Source organism: Symphalangus syndactylus, chromosome 6, assembly GCF_028878055.3.
Source record: "Symphalangus syndactylus isolate Jambi chromosome 6, NHGRI_mSymSyn1-v2.1_pri, whole genome shotgun sequence".
Taxonomy (NCBI): domain Eukaryota; kingdom Metazoa; phylum Chordata; class Mammalia; order Primates; family Hylobatidae; genus Symphalangus; species Symphalangus syndactylus.
The window spans coordinates 95,045,932-95,066,519 of NC_072428.2; the positions used below are offsets into that span (position 1 = coordinate 95,045,932).

Genomic DNA, 20,588 nt, shown 5'->3' on the forward strand with positions numbered 1-20,588 from the left:
TTCCTCTTTAACATTTTCCACTTTCCTACTAGCAGATTCTGACATATGAGTCAAGATTACTTGTCTTTAATCATGTTAGTACTGACTCGATCTATTTATATGTAAGAGTAGCTAGCACTAATTGAGCTTCTACTATGTGCCAGGCGTTCATGTCACAAGCATAGACCATTCAGTTCTCAGGACCCTATCTAGTATTTATGATTATCGTCCTCATTTTACAGATGAGAAAATTGAAGCCTAGAGATTAAAGAACTACTGTGAGGTCACAGCCTAATGTCTCATGGCTAGGAAATAACATATAGGTGCAAAGAGGGGAGGTGGACTGAGATTTACATTTCTTCTAGATGTTTGGAGTATTATCAGTTATGCTATGTTATTTTAAAATAATGCACTAGAGGGCGCTAAATACACAAGCTTTAACTGTTTCGATAATGAGGTTCCCACAGTAGTAAAAGATATATAATTGGTAATGGATGCAAGCCAAAAAGGCCTTCCCAAAAAATATGATGCAATTTATGATAACTGAGAAGCTGTATTTCTGTCCCCTCAATTAAGAAAAACCCTTATTTTATATTGAGCAATATTTATATTTTGTCTCTAACTTGATATTGATTGCTATTCAAAGTACCTTTCAGTTAGAAGTTTAATTTTTCCTTGTTCTGCCTGCTGAATGACAAAGGGAAAGGGTAGAGTAACCTGGATGAAAATAAATTTTTAAAAATTGCACTGAGATACATTGTATCTTTTAAATTTTATTTAGCAAAGTTAAACATACATATATTTTAAAAGAGAGAAAAAGAGGAACTCACCCAACCCTCATATCCAAGAGCTTAAAATCACAGGAACTCAAGACCCATCCTCAACTTCAAATGCCAGTCATTATTTTAGAGGTAACTCAGATTTCTAAGTAATGCTTCTGTTTCTCGATTTATCAAATAGACATTATGTATTTTGTGTATTTTGTTTTCCTACATGAGAATTGAGTAGTTAACAGAATACCCATCTCTTATCAGTAACAAAGATTTACAAAATAACTTGTTTTTCATAATTACAAAAGCAATACATTATCATCGCAGAACATGTTTAAAAAAAAAAAGACAAAAAGTAACAAAACTCTCCATTATCCCAATAGGCAGAGGAAGTTATTAACATTTTAATGCATATCCTTAACACATACATGTAAAAGGTACAAATACACATAAAAATATAAATGTTTAACAGAAATTACTTTGTACACAATATTTGATTAAACTACATATGATCATCTTTGTCTTCTTTCATTTTCATTTTATTGTAGTATAATTTACATAAAATGTATAAATCTTAAATCTATAGATATTTTTACATTATATAGAAATGTAATTATATACTCCATGCTCCCACCCAATCAATGCTGCCTTAAAACGAACTGCTCTTCTAATTTTAGAGCTTAACTCTTCTCATCTGTATCACCACAGGTTAGTTGTATTTTTAAGCTTCATGTAAAATTTTCCATGTCAACTTTGAAAACATGACAGTTAAAAGTTCTAAGGAATCTCCAGTTCTCCAACTGCTGTGGGAATCAGATAACTTGACTCCAGTGTGAACTATGGTTACTGATGGTATCACTAAGTCTGTTATGGGCCACCGAGAACAGTCTTAAGGGCCAAGAATTTATGGCCCTGCAGGGATTGCAGAAAGAAACCAAACCCAAGTTCACAACTCAGCCCGGAAAGAGAAAGTTCTATTACTCAGTATCTCAAGACTAAGTGGATCATAAATGGTGTCACAAGTTTGCAGTTTTTTTTCCCTGTGGAAGATAATCTTTTGTATGTTTAATTCGTTATCATTGCCTTATAAATTATCACAAGCAGCATAGATAACTACTACAGTCATCAGTGCAACTTAAAACAACAAAACTAGCATTTCTCACCTGCTGTTTTTTAAAGACACCTCCCATCATCTGCACCTGGTCCCCAAACCAGCTGTCCATGGGCAATGAGAAAGAATTAAAGCGGGGATGGGGGAGAGGGGGTGTAGGGCCCAAGAGCTGGGGAGCATTATGGCTTGCTGTCAGCTGGCAGTCTAAGATGTACTTGGGAAGATGTTTCATACCCATTTTCCCTGTGAAATTAAAAATGTGATGCTACCAAACTTTTGCTTGTCCACCACCCTTATGAGAATACTCAATTCAGTACAAAGCCCTGCAAAAAGGAGTGAGCCAAATTGAATAAAAGCGGAAACTTCGTAGGAATTAGGAGCCCGAAAGGCTGCTTGAGAGATCGAAAACATAGAGGCGTTCTAGAAACACCTGCTCTCTGATTACAGGTGGGAAAAGGCTATTCCTATGCCTTCTCCCATGGGTACGGAGAATCAAAGTCACTTTCCATATTTAATACGACTAATACGTCATTGGGCAAAGAGATACTCAATACATCCCCATAGCTTTTCCTTACTTTTACTTAACCTTTATGTCGGATACTTTATGTCTAGTACTGTTCTAAGCGCTTTGCATGCATCATCTCATCAACCTAATATTTAGTAAGAGGCTCTGATAGATTAAGTTTTAAAATCTGGAAACAGCTGGTTAAGGTGGCAGAAGAGTTGGAATTCAAATAAAAGCCAGTCCTATAGCAGGGCCATTATTGCTCCTGCCTCCCCTAGCTTGATCACGAAAAATGAGTGGTTCTTTCCTCTGGGCACACAGGACAATGGACAAGCGGGCTGCTGCCAGGATTTCCCGAAGATGGCCGCTGTGCTGGGCTCGCAGTGAGCTGACGGTGTCTCAGCGAGAAAAGTCGGGAGCGGCAGCAGACTGTTTTTGGAGGACAAGGGGGGAGAAAATGGTTCAACGGAAAAGGGGAGTCAAATAAGAGCCCGAATAGGGGAAAAGGAAAGCCCTGACTCCCCTGGCCGCAGAAAACGCTAGGCGGAAGTGAGCCGGCCTAGGACGCGCCCTGCGTGGAGGTAGGCCCGCGCGGCGGAAGTGCGTTTCTGGGGCTCCTCCTGAAAAATGCGGAGGAACTGAGCTGGCGCGCGGGCCAGCTGTCCTCTCTTCTGATCCCGAAGACAGAATCGGATTATGGGTTGTTCCCGACTCGCGCGGCCCTGGGGGTTTCCGGCCCTGGAGACGAGCTGCGCCCCTGCAGTTTACTGGGCTCTTCTGTGACCCGCTTTTCCGACCCGACCTGGGGTATTCAGACCCGGGCAGACAAGGCCCCTCTGCCCCTCCCAGGCTGGAAGGCGGCGCCCCGTATGACGCAGGCGGCGGCTAGGGATACGCCCTGTACCATACCGGCCAGTCTGGATGCCCTAACGCCAGGCCCCGACTCGCTCTGGCCAGCGGGCATGCGGCGAGTTTGCCCCGGCAGCGCAGCCGCTCACAACTCGCTCTTCCAGAGGAGGAGCGAACGTTCGGACTGCTTGGTAGTTTACTAGGGCAAAGTACCACCCCACCCCGAGCGAGCCAAGCGGACCTCAGGGAAAGGGCTCCTGTGTAAAGTGATCGGCAGGCCTTGCAGTGGATCTTCGGTGTCTATAGTTATATACCAATCATTATCTTGTCTACATCATTTGGACTGTGCAGAATGAGAGGCCAATAATGTATCACATACAGTAAAAGGGCTATTTTCACAAAAGGTCAAAACTAGGATATATAACCTCTTTCGATTAGTCAGACTGACTTCAAAGGGGGCTTAGGGTTTCTTATTAAAGAAAAATGCCTCCCCGTGGGTTTTCATCTGAGCCACTTATAAGTGGGCTAGTTTCTCCAACACCAATTGAGCTGTAAACTAGAGTAATTAAGAACACAACATATTCCCGACCTGAACAGGGTGCTTAAGTAAGTTACAAGCCTCATTAGTTACCAGCCTTCTCTCAGAACCCTAACACCCCTTGCAAGGGATTTCTAACTAGGAGTCGGTAAAATTTAGAATGTGTGAGCATTATGTAATACACATGTAAAACATTCTGAGGAGATGGGATCCACGGGCTTTTTGGGGCTGTCAAAAGGCCCACGGCACAAAAATAGTTAATCTGTATACTTGAGGGAAGAGAGAAGCATCACTGGAAGTATTAAGCTCTAAGCTCATTCAGGCTTATTTTCTGGGAACTTGTAACAAAATGAAGCTTATGGTCCTAGCCAGACTACTCCAGAAATCATACGAAGATGTTACCTTTCCCTATTTTCCACCCTCTACTGGCGATCAGGTTCTTAGTTGTAAATACTTTGGTTTCATAAAACCATCATCAGAAAATGGAGACTTTTCATCAATCACGTCTTAATCTATACTTTGGGGGTGTTTAAAAGACATACTCCTTATGTACAAAGAACCTGGTTTTTCCATGTCTCAAGACTCCTTTCCAGCTATGACCAGGGTTCACAGGATACTAATGTAATTTAATAGCACATCAACAGTCATTTGAGAGTACCATGTTTGTTTATACTGAACCCACCATGCAGATAATTAACTTAGAAATTTTGATGATTGCTAATCCTTTTCTCATTTTTAACTCATTGGCCAGGTGAATTCTCCCCCCGCCCAAATTCTCCAACCTGCAACAATTAAACATCTTCATATATTCATATATATATATATATATAGTTCCCTTTAATCATGTAATTCAACAGGAATAGAGAGGACGGGGACTATGAAATCTCAGCTGTGATGCAATTATGTCTGCAGCTCAAAATATATGTTCTTTTCTCCCTCTCTTCGTGCTAGGATTGCACTGTAAATTCATAGCTCTTTAAAAATCATTGCTCAAATATGCCCCCCTCTTTACCACCGTTCATGTTATCCTCTATAATGTCTGCATTCCTAAAAGGCTTGTTAAAATACAAATCTGCTTCATAAAATATTCCATAAATGAGCCTAATATTACACCATTTAAAAAAGGTGGGAACATTGTCTTCACTGCAATTTCAGTATCTCAAAAAACATCTTTTTATTAGTTACTTTTTCAAAATGTAGGACTGATTTCATGTTGACTTGGTACATTTGTCCAGAATCTACAGTAATTCTGATGCAGGTTGACTCAGTGTCCATATTTTAAGAACTACTAGTTTAATGATGATTCCACTGGTTGGAATCATCTCTTTGGCTGGTCCCAGGATACCCTGAAGGCAGTAGGTTGTGCAGAATCAGATGGAAGACACTTATGGAGGCATGAGAGTCACCAAGTGAACCTTTTGTGCAAAAGTGCAAATTTGATTTGGAATTCTCAAAGTCCTATTTATTAGGAACGCAGCCAAATGAAATGTGCTGGATGGAAAATTGTGGTCTTTCCATAGAAAAACCTGTTTCACCAGTGCTTTGTTATTCGAATATTTAAGGTATTCATATTTCAAGTTTATTAAACCAGTTTAAATGCTCCTCCACCTACTTATGATTAAAACTTTCAACTCTTTATTACCTTGGTTAATGTTGACTAAGGACCTCCATGTTGAGGGAAAGTGCTGGGGTTAAGCAAATTGAACCTTTGCAGGCCCAGACAGGACCTTAATCAAGATATAAGAGGCCGGGTGTGGTGGCTCACACCCATAATCCCAGTTTTGGGTGGCCGAGGTGGAAGAATCGCTGCAGCCCAGGGATGCTGAGGCTGCAATGAGCCTTGATCATGCCACTGCACTCCAGCCTGAGCAACAAAGCGAGACCCTGTCTTAAAAGAAAAAACAAGGACCCTGAACTGCAGTCACACTTTCCTAAATACCTAGTAAAATTAGCTGGTTAAATCTATATATTGCTGTGTCCCTCTGTGACAGGAAGTTACAGGGTTCTTTTTACCAGTAGTCCTGTACCCGGGGCCTTGCAAATCAGTGTCATATGGTAGAGAACAGAATCTGATCACATTTCCTACTTCCTAAGCAAGTACCAGAACATACTTACTAAGCTTGTATACTGCCCTCAACTGCTGTATTTGTTTTTTTCTTTTCTTTTCTTTCTTTTGTTTTTTGGTGATAGTAGGGTCAAAAGCTAAATTGTTCTGCATAAGAAATAAGAATTACAAAGACTGGGCAGCTGAGAGTGAGAAACAAAAGCTGAGGAGAAACAATACTGCATACTTAAATTGTTAAGGTAGGTCTTGTGTTTTTTTTTTTTTTTAAATCACACACCGAAAAAGCTTAGGTGATAACTGCAAAGGATTGTGGTGGCGGGGAGGGGGGAGAAAAAAGGGGAAGAGTATTTTTGCAATTTAAACATCCTCTGTAATTTCTCCTGTAAAATCATTCGTAAAATAAACATTACTCATTAGTGCCTTATGAAGTTCTCCTTTTGGGGAATGTGATTAAACATATGGCTTTTATTTTTTTGAGACGGAGTCTCGCTCTGTCGCCCAGGCTAGAGTGCAGTGGTGTGATCTTGGCTCACTGCAAGCTCTGCCTCCCAGGTTCAGGCCATTCTCCTGCCTCAGCCTCTCAAGTAGCTGGAACTACAGGGGCCTGCAACCACGCCCGGCTAATTTTTTTTTTGTATTTTTAGTAGAGACGTGGTTTCACCTTGTTAGCCAGGACGGTCTCAATCTCCTGACCTCGTGATACGCCCACCTTGGCCTCCCAAAGTGTTGGGATTACAGGTGTGAGCCACTGCGCCCGGCCACAGCCTTTATTTTAAATTTTGGCATAGGAGTCAAAAGCTGCCCAAGGAGGGCAGCTACCTATGGGGTGTGCATACATTCATGACCAATATTTAAGTCCAATATAGCTTTGATAATTGTTCTATAAAATGTTTATGCCTCACTGAAAATCTGTCATTTTAAAAGAAAATCTTTACATTTATTGTATCCAATTAACTTTATTAGTAATCTGCCAGGTAAAACAAGTATTCATAGTAATTAGTGACTCCATTGCATTAGAACTGTAACTTAGTGCCATTTTTGAAGACTGTTTTCCCAACAAGGAGGCATTATCATTTATCCAATCACTTTATTCTCTTTGAATAGCAAGCATGATGTAGGCCTCAGCTCACAATTTACTTACCTGATTAGCTTCCATTTCTCTTTAAGGATATTGACTATGTGACACTTCTAAGAAGCCTGCTGCACAACCAACTACCTAGCACTAGTATGTAAGATTATGTAAAAATCCTACCAGATTATGTACTAAAATAAAGTTAACATGTCTATTTTCTAGTTGCTTGTGATTTATCTTAATTTTCTTCCTATGTCACTAAGATATGGGTAAAGAGCCCTAAAATCCAAACATTTTTCATGTTAATATAAATTTAATGGTGGCATAGTATTCCATCTACTGGCTGGGACATGGTATATATAATTATTTGCCTATTAATCGGTTCTGAATATTTGTATTTTGACTCTTGGCTAAGCTGGCTTCCCTCTTTTCTAACTACTGACTGAACTGAACCTTTGATGACCAGCAAGGTCTCTGGCTTCCAAGTGCAATTTGAGCACTATTTATTTTTAGAAGTTTTAAGTCCAAACTATTTCCTTTAATTGCTCTTGTCCAGAATACACAACCTTTTCCTATATAGGGTCACATAAGAAATATTTTAGGCTTTTGCAAGCCAGTCTCCCTCACATATTCCTTTCCTTTCCCCTTTTTAACAACTCTTTAAAACAAACAAACAGACAACAACAAAACCTGAAACTGGAAATTTTAAGTTTACCGCCACATGGGTACAATCACATACTTAGGTCGATAATTTTATAGTTTTAAATGTAACATCTCACATTTCAAGTATCTCCTAAAACTTGCCATTGTAATTCTAGTTGCTAACATAATGGACATCATTATTTTTATGAAAACATTCTTGTAGAATTAAAAATAACACTTGAAAAAAATTAAAATTGTTTCTCAAATAGCTTACTTGGTTAAAGTCTACTTATGGAGCAAGCTACAAGTCCAAATAATCTTTGCTGTTTGCCACCTACCTAACCGATTCCTCATTTTACTCATGTTTTGTGAGACAGAATTAACTTAGGATATTGTCTTCAGTTCTAGGGACCCAGAGGAAAAGAGCTGACCAAAGATGCAATAAACTGCCCCAATATACTGTGTCTATTTAAACAGAAATCAATCAGCTGTTAGGCAAACCAATGGGTGCATAAGTAGGGAGAGGGGCTAGGCAACACAGGACACCTTAGAGCAGTGGTTCCCAACCTTTTTGGCACCAGGGACCCGTTTTGTGGAAGACAATTTTTCAATGGACAGGGCAAGGGGATGGTTTTGGCATGAAACTCTTCCACCTTAGATTATCAGGCATTAGATTCTCATAAGGAGAGCACAACCTAGATCCCTCACACGTGCAGTTCACAATTGGGTTCTCACACCTATGAGAATCTAATGCGGCCACTGATCTGACAGGAGGCTGAGCTCAGGTATGATGTTCACTGGCCCACCGCTCACCTCCTGCTGGTGCGGTTGGTCAGGGGCCGGGATTGGGGACCTCTATCTTAGAGGGTTTTAGGTGAATCCTAAATAGTGTGTCTCCACTAATACTTGTTAAGTTTATGCTTAACATAGCAAGACTGATATTTGTGACAGCCCATAGACACATGTGCTCTCTTAAGATGTACAATGTTTCACAGGAATTTTAATGGGGTGTTCTTGTTCATATGTTTGGCAGTTGTGTAAACTTTGGTCCTAGAATACGAGTCTCCAGGGACAGCCAAAACAATCAAATGGTAAAGAAGGGAGGCCATATTTTCTTTAACACCCTTAATTCCATCCTTATCTCTGCTCTTGGGTGCTTATATAGCACATTACTTGTAACTGTAGTCACTCTAAATTATCTCTTACTGCCTCTTTGATGAGGAAGAATGATTAACACAATGGAATGTTGGAAGGTTTAAAGTCTACACCTCACTTTCCTGGTATCCTTGAATTTACTAGTCAGGAGGAGTTAAAATACAGTCATCTTTAAAAAAATCTCTCCCCTTTTCACTTCACAGTTCTTTATTTTATCCATATACTCATAAGTGCAACCGCATTTTCTTTTGCCTTAATAGTTAAAGAATCCCACAGGGGATGATCATGGGCTACTCTGGTTTTCAATTTGGGGAAACCCTATACTTTAACTTGAATAAAATAACAAAGTCCTCCAAACTAATATGCAATTTCTGCCCAGGGCTCTGAAAGTCAAAGTAAAGAAATTCAATAAAGTGAGGGTAACACAGGGAGTAAAGATGACTTTCAAGGTAGCCAAATGCCCCACCATCTAAATAATGACACCCATCAATGAATAAACAAGATTCCCACTGTCCCATCTACTATCCAGTGAAACACAGCCAACTTGACAATTTGTGCAGGGAAAGACTCTGTTTAGCTTATACCTTGAACCTAAGGGAAATTAAATTGCACATTTTCTGTTCCTGGCTAATCTTCTGAATAATGTACTGAATATGGTAGGAGTTAAGAATTAAAAATACCTGTCTGCAGTCTCAGAAACAATCACACAGAAAATATCTGTTTATTTCCAGACTGATGAAAGACTGAATTTTTGGTCTCATGTATTTACTATATTGTTTCATATATTTATCTATATGCTTTGGCTGTATTAACTTGCTGAAATAGTTTGTGGTTCTTTATATTTAGCTTTTATAAATAACTGAAAATCTAATGAATGCTTATTTAATAACCAATCTAAACTGGGGACTTCAAACATAGGGAGTCAAGTAATCTGGTTGTGTAATAAATAAGCAAGTTGTTATTTTTCAGGCTGAGGGCATATAAACCAAGCTAAAAGACGTGTGTAAAAAAAAAAAAAAAAAAAAGTCTACCGAACCAGCGTATGATATCCAAGGTTAACTATATAGGAGGTCTAATAACAGTCAGAAGGTGCTTGATGAATATACCAAGAACACGTGGAATAATGAAAATTATTTACTGGCATTAGGACTGAATTTTTAATGTCAAATTAAAAAAACGGCCCATTAAAGTCCCAGCTCATGACATCTAAGTGCTGGGATTACAGGTGTGAGCCACCAGGCCCAGCCATAAGCATCTTTTAAAAAGGTGGAGGGGGGCTATCAGCTGTTATTTTAAGCATAGTAAGAGTTCATGCTACTACTTTTACAATGAATTACTGCAAGATGTTTAGACATTGTGATCTTTTTATTACGGTTACTGTTTTCCCTTTGGGAGGCTGACACAGGTGGAGCACATGAGAGCAGGAGACCAGTGTGGCCAACATGGTGAAACCCTGTCTCTACTAAAAATATAAGAATTAGCCGGGTGTGGTAGCACACACCTGTAATTGTAGCTACTCAGGAGGCTGAGGCATGAAAATTGCTTTAACCCGGGGGGCAGAGGTTGCAGTGGGCCAAGATTATGCCACTGCACTCCACCCTGGGCAACAGAGTAAGACTCTGTCTCAAAAAAAGAAAAAGGAATAGTAGTGGGTCTTCAGATACTTAGATACTTAGATACACAGGCTCCACCTGTGTCAGCCTCCCAAAATGCTGTGATTACAGGCCTGAGCCACCATACCAAGCCAGATCTGCTGTTCTTTTAAGTTACTAGTATTAAGTGATGCTTCTACTCTTGAGTTGCATTTCAGGATCTAAAGTTATTGGTTTGACCTTTAGGGAAAACAGTAACCGTAATAAAAAGATCACAATGTCTAAACATCTTGCAGTAATTCATTGTAAAAGTAGTAGCATGAACTCTTACTATGCTTAAAATAACAGCTGATAGCCCCCCTCCACCTTTTTAAAAGATGCTTATGGCTGGGCCTGGTGGCTCACACCTGTAATCCCAGCACTTTGAGAGGCCGAGGTGGGCGGATCACCTGAGGTCAGGAGTTCAAGACCAGCTTAGCCAACATAGTGAAACCCCATCTATACTAAAAACACAAAAATTAGCCGGGTGTGGTGACACAAACCTGTAATCCCAGCTACTTGGGAGGCTGAGGCAGGAGAAATGCTTGAACTCGGGAGGTGAAGACTGCAGTGAGCCAAGATCTTGCCAGTGCATTCAGCCTGGGTGCCAGAGCAAGACTTTTCCAAAAAAAAAAAAAAAAAAAAAAAAAAAAGCTTATATTAAGGTGGGGGGGGGAAGAAGGGATGTATAGAAGTTGGTTAAATGGTACAAAAGTAAAGTTAGAAGGAGTAAGTTCTACTATTTTACAGTACAGTAGGAAAATTAGTTAATAATAATTTATATTGTATATTTCAAAATAGCCAGATTTGTAATGTTCCCAACACAAAAATAAATGTTTGAGGTGATAGCTATTCCAACTACCCTGATTTGATCATTACACATGGTATACAATTATGAAAATATCACATGTGCTGCTAAAATATGCACAAATATTATCTATATCAATAAAAAGAAACAAGTAAAGTGTTACATTAAGTGGGGAGTTTAGAAATAAAGCCTTGTCAGGCCGGGCGCGGTGGCTCACGCCTGTAATCCCAGCACTGTGGGAGGCCAAGCGGGCGGATCACAAGATCAGGAGATTAAGACCATTCTGGCTAACAGGGTGAAACCCCATCTCTACTAAAAAAGAAATAAAGCCTTCTCTCTCTCAACAAATCTAAACACTCCTAGAAGAGATAGTTTATGGGCTAACAAGACTTTACCTGTTTGACAAGAAAAGTTTAGTCCATCAGAATTTTCTAATTTTCTTTAAAAGAAAAATCCTCTTTCAGTGGTAGGTAGGTAAGATAAACTCCTAGAGTTCTGTAATTTGGTCACTTTTTTTTGGTTTAGGATTTAATGTTTGAAAAACACTTCTGCTAGAAAGGTTCTGCTTTTGACTTCTTAAAAGAACTAAGATCGGCCTTAAAGTTTATGCTGTAAACAGAAAAGCTAAAATGGGTATCAGACAGTATAACTGAGTTTACGCATAGCTAGGCTTCAAAGTGCCTGATTTCAAGGTGACTTGGAAATTTACTTTGTGTCTGTCCCTCATTTACAAAATAAAGAAGCCAAGGAGCTGGTTTATTTCAATCTTTAGGCAACTCCTCTAGGCCAATGATTTTACAATCTAACATTCATTTATTATTCTAAGTATTATGTATGTTATTAATAATATACACAAGGGTCAATTTTATTTGAATGTGGAATTTTAAATACAGGTGACCCTTGAACAACATGGGTTTAAAATGTCCAAGTCCACTTACACACAAATTTTCTTCTGCCTCTGCCACCCGAGAAAGACCCCTCCTCTTCCTCAGCCTACTCAACGAGATTGAATACCTTTATGATCCACTCCTACTTAATGAACAGTAAATATATTTTTTCTTCCTCATCATTGCAACCTTCGCTTCCCAGGTTCAAGTAATTCTCCTGCCTCAGCCTCCCGAGTAGCTGAGATTACAGGCGCCAACCACTATGCCTGGCTAATTTTTATGTATTTTTAGTAGAGACGGGGTTTCACCATGTTAGCTAGGCTGGTCTTGAACTCAACAGGATCTCATCCTGTCACCCAGGATAGAGTGCAGTGGTGCAGTCATAGCTCACTGCAGCCTTAAACTCCTGGGCTCAAGCAATCCTCCTGCCTCAGCCTCCTGACTAGCTAGGACTACAGGCATGTACAACCATGCCTGGTTTGTAGAGACAGGGTCTCACTTTGTCGCCCAGGGTGGTCTTGAACTCCTAAGCTCAAATGATCCTCCCACCTCGGCCTCCCAAAAGACAGGGATTACTAGCCATGAGTCACCATACCCAGCCCATTTGATTTTATCTAGTTACTTTATTGTAATAAGACAGTATATAATACATATAACATACAGAATATATGTTAATTGACTATGTTATTGGTAAGGCTGACAGTCAACAGTAGGCTATTAGCAATTAGGTTTGGTTTATGGGGAGTCAAAAGTTGTATGTGAATTTGACTGCATGGGAGGTGGGTCAGAGCCCAACCCGAGTTAAGAGTCAACTGTATATGATTGGAGTTTACCACAAAAGGAAACTGATCCAGGACACTTTAAAGCTGAGAATGAATCATGATACCAAAATTAGAGAAGTATTAGTGTTGAAGCTTTAACTAAGTTTTACTAAGAAAAATTAACACATGTTCCCAGAGCCAATCCTAAATATCACCCATTAGGAGCACTAAAGATTGAGGGTGAGTTTAGTGGAATTTAAATTTTCATAGCAACCTGCAGCAAACATCAACTTAATTTGTCCTGAAGTCTACGTTAAATGCATGCCTGCATCCCAGAAATGAGGCCTTCTCATTCCCAGGTCATCAAGAGTCACTTCAAAGATAACTTTTGAATTACAGAAGAAATGGTTCATGGCAATAGTACCTCCAAACTTCTCAGGTCGGATGTCCAGTATTACAGTAACACTCCCCCAAAAAGAAATGAAAATATAATGTCTTTGCACTGTTGCTTTCCATAGACATTTTAGAGAAGCAATCCATTCCATATATCAAAGTGTTATCAATGTAGCATTTGCAAATTAAATACCTGGGAATGAGGGGTTTGTCAAAAATGCAGATTTTTATTAAATAGTGGAGCATATGGTTCTTCAAAAATTGCTATGCTGTAAGAAAATTACGAATGATGACATCTAACATCTTGTTTCTGGGACCTGTGGGTAAGAAGCCTAAGAGTATTTTAATAAGTTTCAAAAATGATTATGGTGATCAAACCGGCTTGGGAACTACCAACTTGCAGCATTTTAATATGCCCATAGCAGGGAAACTTGTACTTTATGTAGTACCTACAATTACCACTTTGGAAATTTGTTGGTATCCATGTAACAGAACAAATCAACTTACTTATTGTTGCAAAACTTAGAAGTGACTTTTTTAACTTGGTGCCAAATCTTTCCAAAGAATACAAACTTGCTTGCGTTGTGGAAGGGATTAATTAGCACACTGATGGACTCAACTTTTTAAAAACAGGTATTAACATCATCATCTACTGTTGATTGTAAATCATTCAGAATCTCTGTGCAGATTGACATGTATTTTTACCAGTGCCATTTTGGGCTGCCAATCTGTTTAGTTCCTATGACTGTTGGTAAGTGTTGATGTCTCTGCATCCATATTTGCGGGACAGTATCTATTCTTTTGAAATGAGATGCCAGAAAATCTACCTGAACTTTCATCCTGTAAATAAGGCCACTGAACTGTTAAGAAAGTGAACTGTGGGAAAGTTCTCTCCTCTGAAGTTCCCTTGAAGTTAAAGTACCTTTACAGTTGCAATGGACACATGAGTACCAGGGTATGTTTCATGTGGGATTGCTAGTCTTTCAAGATAATTGTGCCTGATGAAACCTAAGAGGAACAGATGCCCAACTGTTTTCTTGGTATTTTTTCTTTACTAAGGATGGCTACGTTCTTGGACATTAATCATCATTAACTACAGAAATGCATCTCTAACCTTTCTTCTCTTTACAATCTAAGTTTAGGAGCTATTTTGCAGATTTATACTTATACCAAAGAGAACAGACCCAATTAATTCAAAATTTACTTAAGCACTTACTATGTCCTAGGTACAAATGCAGGCACTACCCATTTAACAATAAACTGAATCCTTTTATCTGAGGGAGACAATGCAAGTTAGATATTCTGTTCTTCAGGGGCTCATATTCTAGTGCTGGGGTCCCCAACACCCTCCCCCCTCCCCCACCACACAACAGGAGGTGAGCTGTGGACAAGCATTACCCCCATCCCCAAAGCTCTGTCTCCTGCCAATCAGCTGTGGCATTAGACTCTCATAGGAATGTGAACCTTCACATGTGAGGGATCTATGAATCTAACTCCTTATGAATCTAACTCCTTATGAATCTAACTCCTTATGAATCTAACTAATGCCCGATGACCTGAGATAGGCACTTTGTCTCAAAAATAAAAAATAAAAGATGTTTACATTAAGTGGGGTGGGGGAAGGAGGGATGTATAGAAGTTGGTTAAATGGTACAGAAGTAAAGTTAGAAGGAACAAGTTCTACTATTTTACAGTAGTAGAATAAGGAGAGTGTGCCCCTAAATATGCACAAATATTATGTCTATCAATGAAAAGAAAGAAGTAGAGTGTTACATTAAGTGGGGAGTTTAGAATCTCCTTATGAATCTAACGAATGCCCGATGACCTGAGATGGAACAGTTTTATCCCAAAACCACCACCACCCCTACACCCCACCCGTGGAAAAAATTGTCTTCCATAAAACTGGTCCCTGGTGCCAAAAACGTTGGGGACTGCTGTTCTAGTGGGTAAAGAGGCTATAAATAATTGTAATAAACTACAGTTAAGCGCTATAATAGAGCTGGGGTACATGGAATTACAAACAATAATAGACTTATTGGAAAAACATCAGAGAAGGCTACACAGAAAAACACTTGCATTCACAAAATAGACAGGGGTATTCTATAAAGAGATAATAGTACAGGTTGCATATCACTTATCTGAAATGCTTGAGACAGTGCTCTGGATTTTGGAATATTTGCATATACGTAAGATAGATATCTTGGGGGTGGGATGCAAGTCTAAACATACACTCATTTATGTTTCATAAATGCTTCACCTTATGCACACTGCCTGAAGTAATTTTGTACAATATTTTTAATATCTGTGCATGACACTAAGTTTTGACTGTGACCTATCACATAAGGTCAAGCGTGGAATTTTCCACCTGTGGCATCATGTTGGCAGTTTCGAATTTTGGAACACTGCAGATTTTGCATTTTCAGATTAGGGATGCTCAAACTGTAATAATATGGCTGGAAGCAAAAGCAGCAGCAACTGGGTATTTCTGATTGGAAAAAAAGGCAAGAGGCAGATCATGGGATGCATTAAAAGCTTTCAAGCAATATCGGATACACATTTAAGTAAAATCACTTTGAAGTGTTAAAAGATGGATTAGAAAAAAGCCAGGGTAAGCTAGGAGGTTACTACATAGTTCTATATACAAACTCATGTATTTAGCAAATATTCAGAGTGAGTGACTGAATACACTTTTCCAGACCTGAATTAAAGGAGTGGCAGTGGGAGTGAAGACAAGGAGGGGAGATAGGCCAAGAACTATAGTTAGAACAGACATTACGGACATAAGGAACATGGGTGTTAAAGAAATGAAGATGATTCCTAGGCTTCTGATAATCTGAGACCATACTGTTTTCACTTTGTATCCCGTTTTTAAGTTAATATCCAAGCATCAGCCCATTCCCATTCTTTTGGTAACATATGCCTGCTATAGAAAATCCATCTCTAAGCCTATAACCCAAAGAGAAACCATTATTTCCTTTATCTATTTCTATGGAAACATACACAATATACAAAAGTCCTATAAATTGTGACCTATATTTATATTTTCACCATTTTTTTGTAATATGTGATGCTTTGAAATAACTCTTTGGAAACAATTTTAATTGCTGTTTATGGACATATCTTAATTTAAATTTGTCAGAAATTCACAAGCCTTTTATACATTTTTGTATCCTTCTAAGACTAACTTGTCACAATTTAAAAGAATGCTGATGACTATTATTATAAATCTATTTTTTTTAACAGCTGAGAAAAGTAGTTTCATTTAAAAAACTGATTAAAGGATTGTCTTTGAGTTATGCTTTCCATGTTGGTAAAATCAGATAGCCGAGATACATGAATGATTCCAAAATGAATGTTGGATAACTTTTCATTATTCTATAGCAAAATGAGAATAAGAACAATGTGGCCAGGTTTTAAAAAGACAATTTTTAAATCATAAGACGATGTCCTTATTTGGTATTAAAAGATCAATTTTAGGCTGGGCTTTGTGGCTCACACCTGTAATCGCAGCACTTTGGGAGGCTGAGGCAGGTGGATCACCTGAGGTCAGGAGTTCGAGACCAGCCTGGCCAACATGGTGAAACCCTGTCTCTGCTAAAAATAAAAAATTAGCTGGGCGTGGTGGTGGGCGCCTATAATCCCAGCTACTTGGGAGGCTGAGGCAAGAATTGCTTGAACTCAGAGGCAGAGGTTGCAGTGAGCCAAGATCACAACACTGCACTCCAGTCTGGGTGACACAGTGAGACTCTGTCCCAAAAAAACAAAAAAACAAAAAAACAAACTATTTTAAAACTCAGTATCTAATTGAATGCTAATACTGAGTGAACTTAAAACTGGCAACTATACTGGTTTCCATTCAATTCATTCAACAAATTAATTTGACTGGCTCTAAAACCCTTCGCAACTCTTTTTAGTTTGCTTCTCATATATACTGGATCTCCATAAAAACTCTACCAAAAATCCCACAAGAGTTTCATAATTATTTTGCTTTGTTGACCCTTATCTTAGAGCTACACGGACATACATTATTTGGTCTATCCTAAAACTTTGAGAAAGTTATCCTATTTGAATTTCAGGAGTACAGAATGTGAGCCTTTCTTCTCAACCATTTATTCTATATTATAAAGGATTCTGTGAGACCCAAGACCTAGATTATGAAACAAAGGGTTCTTTGATTCAGAAGGAACAAATCCAACCTGCTTGATGTGAAGCTATCTAATCACTGGCTGCTATTATATAAGGGAGTTACTTAGGCATCTTGACAAAGATTATGATGATTAATTACTCTGTTCTTTTAAGAACACTTCTCCCAACCAGTTCAAAGCCTTCTGGTATAAAATGCCTCCCTTGATACATACTAACAATCTGAATGAATCCCTCCACCAAAATTAATTCCGCTAATGAAAGAGAGGCTAGGTTGCAAAGGACATGTATAACCAAACTACTTTCAAATTCATACCTTTAAGTCCAAACGACCTGTGATGTCAAAACTCCTACTCCCTCAATCTAAAGAGGGTCTATTCTCTACATTTACCTTCATCTGAATATTACAGAGCCCCAAATTTTAAAAAAGTTAGCTGGTCTGGTTGCAATTATTGAGTTATAAAGTACCACATTTTGGCCAGGTGCAGTGGTTCACCCCTGTAATCCCAGCACTTTGGGAGGCCGAGGTGGGCGGATCACTTGAGGTCAGGAGTTCCAGACCAGCCTGGCCAACATGGTGAAACCCTGTCTCTACTAAAAATAAAAAATTAGCCAGGTGTGGTTGCAGGCACCTGTAGTTACAGCTACTCGGGAGGCTGAGGTTGCTGTCAGCCGAGACTGCACCACTGTACTCCAGCCTGGGAGACAGAGTGAGACTCCGTCCCCCCGCCCCCACCAAAATCTTATTCTTTTCACTATGAATTTTAAGAAACTAAATTAAAACTCCATATATGAATGCTTAATTCTCTTCTTCCCATCCTCATGCCTCACCCCACAACTTGATTTTGAAATCTGGCTCCTTCATTTTGCTTTGTCAATTCATGTTTTAGAGTATTTTAATCTTCATACAAATTATAGTTATTTCATACAAATGTAAGGCAAGAAAAAATTTTTAGTTTATTTGCAAATATAAAATGTATTCCACAAACATCTGACTTGTTCCATTGTTTTAGAAACAAATAAGACACAGCCTAAATGACATTGGTTTTTTTTTTTTTTTTGAATCCACTATGACGAAGGCTGTTAGGAGGAAAAAGACTTCTATCTTAATTTTATGCGTAGAAAACCAAATAGCCATTTTTTTCCCCACAAATGACCGATTTTACTGAGCACATATACAGGTAACTTAACCATGCATTTAAAGAGACTAATTTAAAAATACATGTTATATTTTGATCTAGGCCTCTGATTAAACTACTCTGATTAGTCCTTCCTTATCCTTGAAAATAATTTGATAGTTTCTAGTTATTTATTTATATATTTTTTGAGAAAGGGTCTTACTTTGTTACCCAGGCTGGAGCGCAATAGCAGGAACATGGCTCACTGCAGTCTTGACCTCTGGGGCTTAAGAAATCCTTCCACTTCAGCCTCTGGAGTGGCTGGGACTACAGGCTTACGCCACTGCACCTAGCTAATTTTTGTATTTTTTGTAGAGACAGGGTCTCACCATGTTGCACAGGCTTGTATTGAACTAAGCTAAGCGATCCATCCGTCCTGGCCCTGCCAAAGTGCTGAGATTTACAGGCATAAGCCATTACACCTGGCCAACAGTTTCTATTTAACTGGCAAAAAAAAAAAAAAAAGAAAAAAAAAATTCAATTTGATTGGTTGTCAAAAAAGATAGCGATACACAAAAATACCTGTTATCTCATGATCATTTTGATGGCATATAACTTCACCCTATAATCTTTTTCAATATGTTCTGTTTTGTTTTTAATTTCAGAGAAGGCTACTTGGACCTAAAGGTATGAATTAGGAAGCGGTCTACTACCAAAGTACAATGAAGATCAGTTTTCTTCAGAGCTTACTATGAAAAACGTTTTAAAATGTCTCAATTTCCCCATGCTAACCTCTGGTCACGGAGGCTTGAGGGCTTCCTGTAGTACCAAAGTTTGACTTGCCAGTTAAAAAGAAAACGAATTCTTGCTCCCAGGGGTAAAGATAACAAATTTAGAACACTATGACATACATCTATTAATATTTGCAGAAGGAGTATATGTTGTTACATTAACATACAGAAATTGCATAGTTGATCCACAGGGAAGTCTGGAGAGTATAGGCATGGAAAAAAGGAGGAGGATGGAGAAGAAAGGGAACTAAAACTTAGGTGACTACATTAAGGATTACCCATGACAGCAAGACACAGGATAAAGTACTGAAAACAAAAAATAAACTTAATGTAACCACTTATTTGAGTAAACTGATTCATATGAATCCAATCTGATAGATGAAAAAAAGATCAAATTTGATAATACCAAGGAAAATATAGTACTTATCTGAGTTATCTCAATGTATCTCAACTACCTCATTGGCAAAAAGATGGTCTCTCCTATCACTAAAAACTAATTTCTTTTTTTTTTTTTTTTTAAAGGGCTCAAGGGCAGCGACTGCCCCACTCCGCCACAGAGTGGGAGAGGGCTGGACCCCAGTGCCACTTTCAGCCACCCCCGGGCCACACGGCCACCCCCACCCCTGGGACAGGGACTGCAGGGTCACACCCTCAAACAACCACGCCTCAGCCATACTCGCGCCACACTTTCCGATCCCGTCCCAGACCAGGGACAAGCCCCTAGTGGGGTTGGCGGAGGAGACTAGAACTAGAGAGGTGGGACACCAAGCAGGGGCACCCCTGCAACCTCGGCCACCCCCAGCATGGCACCATGTCCCTGAGCACTGCCAGCTTGGAAAGGCCTCTGATGGAGATGGGCGCTTTTTGAACACGCGGCGGGCCCACAAGACACCGGCCACTTGCTCCGGGATCCCGGAGAGGGTGGGCAAGCGAGGGCCGGGGAAGGAGGCCCCCAGGGGTGTTGGGAGGGAGGAAGGAAGAGAGACAGATGGCAATGGAGACGCCAGGCATGCGCGCGGGGGCGGACAAACCCTGTGTCCAGGGCTGACTTTGAATAGATCGCAAGGAGGGAGCTGCTCTGCTATGTATGAAACCACGACCTAAAAACTAATTTCTGTAAGATACACCATAAAGGTAAAAATAATGCAAGTGTTCAGCTGACAGTAAGTATAAATGGTACTCATTTTCATTCTTGGCTGGTTCTGACATTCAGCGATCCACAGAAGGTACATTCATGAAAATAACCAGTTTTAAGCACACAAACAATAAAAGTAAATACACTTGATATAAAATGGGCCGTAAGTCAAGTATTTTCAAAATGTTTGATTTCAGAACCTTTGATGGTTCATTAAGATAGCATAAAAACAACC

At 39.3% G+C, this 20,588-nt stretch overlaps 1 protein-coding gene across 1 annotated transcript in view; it reads right to left on the minus strand.

The window, feature by feature from the left end:
• Nucleotides 1-736: 736 nt before the first annotated feature.
• The window catches only part of LOC134737070 (uncharacterized), a 32,643-nt gene continuing 12,791 nt past the window's right edge, over nucleotides 737-20,588 (minus strand). Inside the window, exons 3-4 of the mRNA XM_063642390.1 lie at nucleotides 10,821-10,935; nucleotides 737-2,794 (exon numbers count right to left, since the gene is read on the minus strand). Of these exons, the coding sequence (XP_063498460.1) occupies nucleotides 2,649-2,794; nucleotides 10,821-10,935 (261 nt within the window). The 3' untranslated portion in view covers nucleotides 737-2,648. The remainder of the gene's footprint in view (nucleotides 2,795-10,820; nucleotides 10,936-20,588) is intronic.